This window comes from Colobus angolensis, unplaced genomic scaffold, assembly GCF_000951035.1.
Source record: "Colobus angolensis palliatus isolate OR3802 unplaced genomic scaffold, Cang.pa_1.0 Scaffold178, whole genome shotgun sequence".
In the NCBI taxonomy this organism is placed as follows: domain Eukaryota; kingdom Metazoa; phylum Chordata; class Mammalia; order Primates; family Cercopithecidae; genus Colobus; species Colobus angolensis.
This window is the reverse complement of record NW_012114910.1, coordinates 5,513,084-5,523,811: the sequence shown is the minus strand read 5'-3', so window position 1 is coordinate 5,523,811 and position 10,728 is coordinate 5,513,084. Positions and strand designations below refer to the sequence as shown.

Sequence of the window (10,728 nt, the reverse complement as noted above, 5' to 3'; positions counted from 1 at the left end):
CTGCCTCAGCCTCCCGAGTAGCTGGGACTACAGGCGCCCGCCACCACGCCCGGCTAATTTTTTGTATTTTTAGTAGAGACAGGGTTTCACCGTGTTCGCCAGGATGGTCTCGATCTCCTGACCTCGTGATCCTCCTGCCTCGGCCTCCCAAAGTGCTAGGATTACAGGCGTGAGCCACCACGCCCAGCCTATTTAATATTTTTCAAATCAGCCATCTGCGTGAAGACTCAATATCAAGTTAGGCCTTTAAAAGGGGGAAAATCAAAACCACTGGCAGCTGTGGTTTTCCAGCCTTTTCTAGTGGTTGAACTCTAATAAATGCAGGACCCTACATATACAAAAGGTACTGTTTTACAAATTCATGTATATATTAGCATATACCTTTAAAGTTCTCACCTGTCAGTGAAAAAACCGGTGAACACAGCATTCAGTATGTTTATTTTGGTTCAGTTAGAGTGTCAAAAAGTCCTGATGTATATGGATAAGTAGATGCACTTTTTGCTGTTTTGTTTGTTTTAAACAGCTTGCTTTAATTATCTCAAGTTACTTGGCAGGAACACCTTTATTCCAGGTTTTGCTTAATCAGTTATTCTGGCATGAGTAGATTAACACGTTAGTGATCTCCAATAGACAGTTTATGTGTTAATATTATTTGAAGTCATTATTTTTAAGTACAGTTTAGAAGGAGTTTCAAATAGATTTTTAAAATGAGATTTGTGTAAAAGAGTGTGCAGTCCCTATGGCATTAAAATTGGTGATATGGAGAAGAGAGGTGGGAATTGTGACACTGTGGCAGCAGATGACCTTGGACAAGTCAGTTTTTCAGACTTTCCTCCCTTAAAATAAGGATACTAAATCTCACAGGGTGGTTGTGTATAATATCACCCACATGCCATCTCCTCTATAACTGCATTTGTATGCCAAGAAATCGTCTGTGAACACTTCAGTTTAGAATAGCTTCACATTATTTTGGAGCACTGCTAGGTGGTTTTGGTTAAGGCTGGCCTGGGGAGTACTCTTGAGTTTTCTCTGAAACCAAACTCGATTTGGTTGTAGGTGCCCTGTTTGCTGTTTGTTGCTTTTAGTAATAGGAATCAGTTTACCTGGGAGTTAAGAAGTACATTGCCATAGGTTTGGACTGGAGATAATTTGCCCTTTTTTTTTTTTGAGGTAGAGCCTCACTCTGTTGCCCAGGCCAGAGTGCAGTGGCGTGATCTTGGCTCACAGCAACCTCTGCCTCCCGGATTCAAGTGATTCCCCTGCCTCAGCCTCCCGAGTAGCTTGGGTTACGGTCACAAGCCGCCACGCCCAGCTAATTTTGCATTTTTAGTAGAGATGGGGTTTCACCATGTTGGCCAGGTTGGCCTCGAACTCCTGACCTCAGGTGATCCACCCGCCTTGGCCTCCCACAGTGCTTGAATTATAGGCATGAGCCCCTGTGCCCAGCCGATAATTTGCCATTCTGCATTTATTTGCATGTTAGAGACCAGTTAAAGTTAGACATTTTCTAAATAGAAGTTTTGTATATGGGGTTTTTGAGAAGGTATTTTCCCGTGATGCTGGGGGGAAACACACATAATCAAATTACTTGTATAAAACAGTTTCTACTGTGTTTAGGAACTTTTGGGGGTGAAATGCTGACCTGTGTTTTTCTTTCCATGATCAGCGTCCGGAGGACCAGAGGTTAATTTATTCTGGGAAGCTGTTGTTGGATCACCAATGTCTCAGGGACTTGCTTCCAAAGGTACTTCACTTACACATTAACCTCTGAATGTTTTTAAGCACTCACCAGGTTAGGTTCAGGTCCTTAAGTGCCTTCTTATTACTTTTAGCAGGAAAAACGGCATGTTTTGCATCTGGTGTGCAATGTGAAGAGTCCTTCAAAAATGCCAGAAATCAGCGCCAAGGTGTGTCTACTTCTACATGATGATAACAATTTGTATCATTCAGACTTTCAGGGGAGTAATAAAAGAAGTTGGATAAAACTTTTATTGAGAGACTGTATGGTGTTATTACCAAGTACTATTTTGTTTCTTTCCTAGGAATTAGAAACTGTATTATCAACACAAGTGATAGGTGCATAGTAGCAGATTGTTCCATTACTGCTGTAGTGGAAAAGTGGAGTTACATATTGCACTATCTTCTGGGATGTGATTTGATCTATGGTTACTGTGTATCGAGATTACTGAACTAACACTAATTGGATTTTTATTGAATTTAGCACATAGCAAGTTTTTTCAAAGAAGCCATTAATTTTTATAAAGAGTACAAAAGTGAATATATTTCCTCTGGAAATTTTCATTATGATTAGTTGGATAGGAAAAGATCAGAGTCTTTATCAAGTGATCTTTAAAGAATTTTTTTTCTTTTTTTTAAATATGGTCTTGCTATGTGGCCCAGGCTTTTCACAACCTCTTGAGGGCAAGTGATCCTCCCGCCTCAGCCTCCTGAGTAGCTGGGACTACAGGCATGTGCGACTGGACCTGGCTCCAAGGACTTCTATGTGACAGACAAAAACATGTATTTTTCATTTCACAATGTTTATTCACATATATGGTGTTAGTATTCTAGTGTAGTGATGTACTCTAAATTTGCATTATATTTCCTAGAACATCTGAACAGAGCATAGGAAATTCCCTATTTTGCCATTATCAATTCTAACAAAAATCTTAAAAGCACTTTACCATTTCATTTCCCTGCACTGTAATTTTTAAAAAATGATCAAAAACAGTATTATACCAAGGCTTACTTGTATGAGAATACTATTTTAGAAAGTTTGGGCTGGGTTCTATTTATAAATCTTGTTGGTCAGATTTCTGCGATGAGTAAGTTTAGCACCATTATCAAGAAGCTTTCTCACCAATGACAACTTCATTGGAAGATTTTAATGAAATTTTAATGAAAGTGTAGCATCGTTACTGTAGGGAAAAAATATGAATATATTAGCATCTGTATATTGAAAATTGTGTTTAATAAATATCAGACTATTTTTTACATAACGTTGCTTCTATTTAATTTTGTCACGTTCAGAGGTGGGGGGTAGGAGATGTAAGCCCTTGACAGCAAAATAATTTCTTTCGCTTGATTTCAGATAGTTGCATCAGCTCCCTTGTTCTGTGTTCATGTTACGCTTATTTAGGTGGCTGAATCCACAGAGCAGCCCGCTGGTTCTAATCGGGGACAGTATCCTGAGGATTCCTCAAGTGATGGTTTAAGGCAAAGGGAAGTTCTTCGGAACCTTTCTTCCCCTGAATGGGAAAACATCTCAAGGTGAGTGTTATAATAAAGATCTCAGCTTATGCAACATGAATGTGCCTCATTTACATCAATTTAAGAGTAAGAGGTGTGTTTACACGTATATAATCAGAATTTTTAAACCTACAGAATTTTGCTTTACAAATAACTTGGCTTTAAAGATCTCTAATATATTTAACTTTTCTTAATACACAACCTTTTAGTATACATAAATTTAAAAAGTAGGCAATGCATATATTGAAAAAAAAAGAAAGAAAATGTAGGCGTTTTATCCTTCCATTGTGCTGACCACTTGGTTGCCATCATGATAGGAAATTGCTGCTGCAGGAGAAAAAGCTGTTGTAAGCATTGTGCAGCTGCTTTGCTGAGTGGCTTTGTGCTTTATTGTAATAATGGGTGACAACAAGGGAAAGACTGTTTAAGAAGTGTTCTTCCAAAGACTTGAGGGTACTAGGAAAATTGACCATTTTTTATAACTATTAAAGCTTTTCTTTAGAGCAAAAGTCAAAACTAAATGCTGTGTTATTTGGATTTTTATAGCTCTTGGAATACCTTGTTTTTGGGGAAAAATTCATTAACTACAAGTTGAAATTCTGTAACTCTCCAATTCCCCGTCCCCCTTTTCCTAGTAGTTTTTATATGCAATATTTTTATAAAGTCAGGTGTTTCAGGAATGAGTTTTTCTTTTTTTCCCCTTTAATGGAACTTTCAAATATACACAACAGTGGGGACTAGATAATGAATCCCCACACCATCATCCAGGCCTAGTAAATAACAATCAGAGTTTTACCATACCTCATCTATTACCCTTTCCCCTTTTTTTTTTTTAAGTATTTAAAAGTAATCCCCAGTCATCGTGTTATTTCATCCCTTGAGTATATAACTGTGTTATACTTGAGTATATAACTGTGAAAACCTTTTAGTTATCCTGTATATCTAGAATGCCATTATCAGATCTAACAAAAATCTTAAAAGCACTCTATCATTTCATTTACATGCACTGTAATTTTCCTAAATGATCAAAAACAGTATCATACCAAGGCTTACTTGTATTGGAATACTATTTTAGAAATACTCTGTGTATGGAATTTAGTTAAAAGATTGTCAGCATATAAATTGGATAACTATTGGACAGAAAATTATTGGTTAGAAAAACTTAAAACTACTTCCCTTATTCTGATTCAACTATTCCTAACTCGAGAATTGAGGCTCATATTTGACTTTCTGAATCTCACCATATTTAAACTTGATTTCCTTTAACAAATACTTATTGAACAGCCAGTACATATAACTTTGCTTAAGGATATGAGTTGACCTACAGGAATGACCACATAACCAATTTCTGATCTTTGGGCAGTTCTATTATGCTTTCAATTTTGTGATGTGCTACTGAAGAAATACACTGTGTAAGAAGCACAAAGCCAAAGATAACCCACATACACCTGCCCTACGAAGTGGAGGGCTGTGTGGCCTGATTAAAGAAGCGTGCATTTGACATCAGACCAGCTCTGAAATCCAGCCTTGCTACTTAACTAGCTTGGCGACCTTGTGTAAAGCCCCTGTCTTCCCTGAGCTGTACTTGGGTTCCCCTTGTAAAATCTCCTTCGTGAGATTGCTGTGGATGCAGCAGCCTGTACAGGACCCCAGGTAGTCAGTAAGCATGCACAGGTGATGCCATATGCACACATCACTATAGATACAGATGGAGGGTGGAGGAAGAAGTGGATATCGGGAGGATGGGAGAGATTTCCTTCAGGAAAGACTGGGAGAAACGTGACTTTTGAGCTGCCTTCTAAAAGATAAACAGTGAGTTGAGACTTGCAGTGACACTCAACAAGTCAAAACTGAGCTGGGATCTACTTAACCCCAAAAGGTTGTTTATATGTGCACTCGCAAGTAGGTGGCAAGGGCTGCTGTTTTCCTGTGATAGAAGTGCTGTGTCATTTAGTACCTTCTGTGCTTATTGTACTTGGGTATATCATACAGTCATTTACCATGTAACTGCCACAAATCCCATTCTTCTGTCTCTTCGATTTGAACTCTAGATTTTAATTTAAACTTAGTTTTCATTTTTGCTCATACTGAACCCACTCAAAATGTTTTTTTAAATCTGTGTATAGGCCTGAAGTGAGTGTTTTTTTAAATCTGTGTATAGGCCTGAAGCTGCCCAGCAGGCATTCCAAGGCCTGGGTCCTGGTTTCTCCGGTTACACACCCTATGGGTGGCTTCAGCTTTCCTGGTTCCAGCAGATATATGCACGACAGTACTACATGCAATAGTGAGTCCTTCCCGCTGTGCTGGGTGTGGCCAGGGCTCCCGGGAATTGAGAGGAATTTTATCCATGTTACGTGTAAAGTTCAGAATGGAGGGATGAATGTATTTTCATCAGTCTGCAGAGCCCTGCTCTGTTTGGTCTGGGTGGAGTAGAGTGTAAATGACAGCTGTTACCTGATTTGTGTATTGACACAAGGGTGTTTTTGTCTGATACACAGTTTAGTGCCTTTATTTAGAACATGTTACTTTCTTTTCAATTTGTGGTACCTTCAAAGTTTTGTGAAGATTTTAATTTGCTATTGTGCCATAATCTTACAGTGGCCTTGATGTTTAATTCCAGGTGAAATTCACCATGTGGCTTCTCTTAGAAAAGGCATTTATAGATACAATTAGTAAGGAAGCTCCTCACTAAATTGAAGAAAAATCAAATGCATATCTACCTACTTAAAATTCTTAACAGTAAAAGATTGCTGTATAAATAAGCCACAAGACTTCACGGTGCTTTGGTCTCAACAGTGTCTGCCTCTGTCGTTTTTATTTTAGTTTAGCAGCCACTGCTGCATCGGGGGCTTTTGTTCCACCACCAAGTGCACAAGAGATACCTGTGGTCTCTGCACCTACTCCAGCCCCTATTCACAACCAGTTTCCAGCTGAAAACCAGCCAGCCAATCAGAATGCTGCTCCTCAAGTGGTTGTTAATCCTGGAGCCAATCAAAATTTGCGGATGAATGCACAAGGTGGCCCTATTGTGGAAGAAGATGATGAAATAAATCGAGATTGGTTGGATTGGACCTATTCAGCAGCTACATTTTCTGTTTTTCTCAGTATCCTCTACTTCTACTCTTCCCTGAGCAGATTCCTCATGGTCATGGGGGCCACCGTTGTTATGTACCTGTAAGCAGATGGTTTCTCTAATACAAATTACACTACGTTGTGTTCACACTAAGCAGATTTTGCTCTTTTTTGTTTTTTGTGTCTTTTTTTTTTTTTTTAGACAGAGTCTCGCTCTGTCACTCAGGCTGGAGTACAATGGCACGATCACTGCAACCTCTGCTTGCCGGGTTCAAGCGATTCTCTTGCCTCAGCCTCCTGGGTAGTTGGTATTACAGGCACCTGCCACCACGCCTGGCTAATTTTTGTATTTCTAGTAGAGACAGGGTTTTGCCATATTGGCCAGGCTGGTCTCGAACTCCTGACCTCAAGTGATCCGCCCACCTTGGCCTCCCAAAGTGCTGGTTTTACAGGCGTGAGCCACTGTGCCTGGCCAGATTTTGCTCTTTTTTGAGCAATCTCAGTTACTGTAGAAGGAGGTGTGTTTAAATAGTATATCATTCTGTGGCTGGGCACAGTGGCTCACGCCTGTAATCCCAGCACTTTGGGAGGCCGAGACAGGAGGATCACATGAAGCCAAGAGTTCAAGACCATCCTGGCCAATATGGTGAAACCCTGTCTCTACTAAAAATACAAAAAATTAGCCGGGTGTCGTGGCGCGGGCCTGTGATTTACTTGGGTAGCTGAGGCAGGAGAATTGCTTGAACTGAGGAGGCAGAGGTTGCAGTGAGCCAAGATCGCACCACTGTGCTCCAGCCTGGGTGACAGCAAGACCCTGTCTTAGAATAAATACGTAATAAATAGTATATCATTCTGGCACTTTCAGTACAAAGAATTCATGGCTTGGTTGGTTGTATGTTCCCAAGAACAGACCAATCCTGTATTAATATAAGAATATTCTCGTGTCCTCTAGATAAGCTACCTTACCTTCCAGGCTCACAAACCAGAATTATGTAGCCATACTGAGGCATGGAACAGCAAATTGTATTTGTTTTGAATGAGAACGTATTTGCCTTTATCAGGCCACAGCTGCCTTCCAGGGTAAAGGTCAGGCACTGACTGTTAGCATAGCCCTGAAAGGCAAGGGAATCTTCACATACCTGACATTTGGTTTTAGCTGTGGCCTGGAGCAGTACTCAACTGGGGTAGTTTTGTACTCTCTCTCCCCAGGGGACATTTGGCAATGTGTAGGTATTTTTGTTTGTCACATCTAGGGGAAGTGGTCCTGCTGGCATCTGGTTAGTAGAAGCAAGAGTGCTGCTGAATTTTCTACAATGCACAGGACAACTCCCATAGTAAATATTTGGCTGAATATGTCACTAGTGCCAAAGCTGAGAAAGCCTGGCCTAGAGTGATGAGTCTTCGTGGTTGAAACTAAAAGAAGAAATTTTCCTTTATATAGTAAAAATGGATTTTTATTTTAGCTTTTAAAAATAAAAAATAATTAGAATATAATGAACACTCAAATATCCACAATTAATCATTGCTAATATTTTGTTATATTTGTTTTAAGACTTGGGATTTAATTGGTTTCTTCAAATCAAACATTTAGTTAATATTTTCTGTAGTCTCTAGAATCATATATTTAAATGAGCAAATGTAGGTTGTCATTATGTTATATATAATGACAGTTTTGTAGGTATATGCTTTCTCCCCACTTTGTGCAGGTTTTCAAGGGCAAGGTTTAGTTCATATAAAGAAGCATTTATTGAGTGCATACTATGTGCCAGGTGCTATTTATATTGCTGGGTGTGCAATGATGAATAAAACACAGTCCCTGCCTTCAGTGGTCAAACACCTCTGTAGATGGGTCTTGCAGTGAGCTTATCATCAGGGTACTGCTAGGATTAGAGGTGGGGAGCCTTGGATTCTTGAGTAAGTCTCACTGTGACATCAGCTAAGATGGATTTTTATGTGCTTCCTTTGAAGGCATCACGTTGGGTGGTTTCCATTTAGACCGAGGCTGGTTCAGAACTTCCCAAATGATGGTCCTCCTCCTGACGTTGTAAATCAGGACCCCAACAATAACTTACAGGTATGGAGCCTCCCGTGAAGCCCAGGCGAGCTTGACATGATATGCCAGGCTCTCAAATCCTTAATCTTTAGATTTCCAGCTTGTGGTTTACCATTTTACTGGGCTAAATATTTCATGATTTGTTCACATTTCTTCTTAGAGCAGCAGCTATTTTTAAAACATCGAATGTGCCATCACATTCTATCACATATTTTTGACATGTGGCAATTTGCATTTTGGCTTAAGTAAATAACATTTTTTTTAAACCCACTATTTTGAGCATTCAGTGGTCTGTAACAGTGTGTTATACCATAAGAACTGGTATGAAGTGGTTAACTACTAGTTTAATAATAGTTGAAGCCTGGGTGTGGTGACTCACGCCTATAATCCCAGCACTTTGGAAGAGTGAGGCAGGTGGATCACCTGAGGTCAGGAGTTCAAGACCAGCCTGGCCAACATGGTGACAACCCATCTCTACTAAAAATATAAAAATTAGCCGGATGTGCCCGTATTCTCAGCTACTAGGGAGGCTGAGGCGGAAGGATGGCTTGAACTTGGGAGGAGGAGGTTGCAGTGAGCCAAGATTGCACCACTGCACTCCAGCCTGGGTGACAGTGAGACTCTGTCTCAAAAATAATAATAGTTGCAGATCTAGTTGTTTCATTTGCTCTGATATTTGCTGCCAGGAGTATTCAAAACTCTGACAACATCAACACAGTTGTGCTGTGGAAGCCTGAGAAAGAGCCCTATCCAGCCTAGGGCATCATGCCCTGGGGTCCTGGCTGCCTGCTGCCGTGCCTGTGGGGTGGGGGGCAGAGATTTACCCTGCCCTTTCCTAACATTATTTGGTGTTCATCACAGCCCTGATAGTTTTCTCATTGTGTTTCATTATCTGTAGGAAGGCACCGATCCTGAAACTGAAGACCCCAACCACCTCCCTCCAGACAGGGACGTCCTAGATGGCGAGCAGACCAGCCCCTCATTTATGAGCACAGCATGGCTTGTCTTCAAGACTTTCTTTGCCTCTCTTCTTCCAGAAGGCCCCCCAGCCATCGCAAACTGATGGTGTTTGTGCTGTAGCTGCTGGAGGCGTTGACAGGAATGGACTGCATCACCTGACTCCAGCTAGATTGCCTCTCCTGGACATGGCAATGATGAGTTCTTTAAAAACAGTGTGGATGATGATATGCTTTTGTGATCAAGCAAAAGCAGAAATGTGAAGCCGCGATACAAATTGGTGAACAAAAAACGCCCAAGGCTTCCCATGTCTTTATTCTGAAGAGCTTTAATATATACTGTATGTAGTTTAATAGGCCTTAGGTGTCGCATGTTTATGCTTGAGGAACTTTTCCAAATGTGTGTGTCTGCATGTGTGTTTGTACATAGAAGTCATAGATGCAGAAGTGGTTCTGCTGGTACGATTTGATTCCTGTTGGAATGTTTAAATTACACTAAGTGTACTACTTTATATAATCAATGAAATTGCTAGACATGTTTTAGCAGGACTTTTCTAGGAAAGACTTATGTATAATTGCTTTTTAAAATGCAGTGCTTTACTTTAAACTAAGGGGAACTTTGCGGAGGTGAAAACCTTTGCTGGGTTTTCTGTTCAATAAAGTTTTACTATGAATGACCCTGGGAGAGACTCCTATCATCCTAGCAGTTTACTCTGCGTTTGTTATATCTAGATAGTCAACAGTTGAGTTGCCAGTGTTTAACCTGAATGCTTGTTTTTCCAAAGAGGACTGTTTGTGCCAGTAAGAATGATCAGGTAAGGCCATGAAAGTTTTTGTTGGTGTTTGTTTTTGAGATGGGGTCTCACTTTGTTCCTTGGGCCAGAGTACATTGGCTACTCACAGGTGGGATGGTAGCGGGCTACAGCCCCAAACTCCTGGCTTAAGCCACCTCTTGCCTCAGCCTCCTGGGCAGCTGGGACTACAGGCATGCACCATCACACTCAGCTTAAAAGTTTTAATTTACTAAGAATATACCTGTGTTTCCCCCATTTCGTGATTTAAACAGTGCTGGCTTATATAGGAACCCATCAAAGTTAAATTCCCCACATTTCAAGTTAGTAGTTAGTGGTTTCACCTTGGCAAATCTGCAATAGTTTCACCTGCTCAAATTTCATGCTTTTTGTAAGCTGAGCTTATGTTTGTAATTTTAATCCTTTAAGTACTACTGTGGTGACTAATCATTTTTTTGTTTTTTGGTGGTGGTTTTTTTTTGAGATGGAGTCTCGCTCTGTCACCCAGGCTGGAGTGCAGTGGTACGATCTCAGCTCACTGCAACCTTCACCTCCTGGGGTCAAGTGATTCTCCTGCCTCAGCCTCCCGAGTAGCTGAGATTACAGG

The 10,728-nt window shown here is 40.6% G+C and overlaps 1 protein-coding gene across 3 annotated transcripts in view; it reads left to right on the top strand.

Moving 5' to 3' along the window:
- Positions 1-10,012, top strand: part of HERPUD1 (homocysteine-inducible, endoplasmic reticulum stress-inducible, ubiquitin-like domain member 1) — a 14,804-nt gene extending 4,792 nt beyond the window's left edge. The window contains exons 2-8 of one of the 3 annotated variants that reach the window (XM_011938868.1): positions 1,667-1,744; positions 1,836-1,907; positions 3,140-3,270; positions 5,411-5,533; positions 6,073-6,423; positions 8,290-8,395; positions 9,273-10,012. In XM_011938868.1, coding sequence (XP_011794258.1) covers positions 1,667-1,744; positions 1,836-1,907; positions 3,140-3,270; positions 5,411-5,533; positions 6,073-6,423; positions 8,290-8,395; positions 9,273-9,437 — 1,026 coding nt within the window. In that variant the 3' untranslated portion in view covers positions 9,438-10,012. Of the gene's footprint in view, positions 1-1,666; positions 1,745-1,832; positions 1,908-3,139; positions 3,271-5,410; positions 5,534-6,072; positions 6,424-8,289; positions 8,396-9,272 lie in introns of all 3 variants that reach the window. The other 2 variants (XM_011938869.1, XM_011938867.1) reach the window with 2 other exon arrangements.
- The last annotated feature ends 716 nt before the right edge of the window (positions 10,013-10,728 follow it).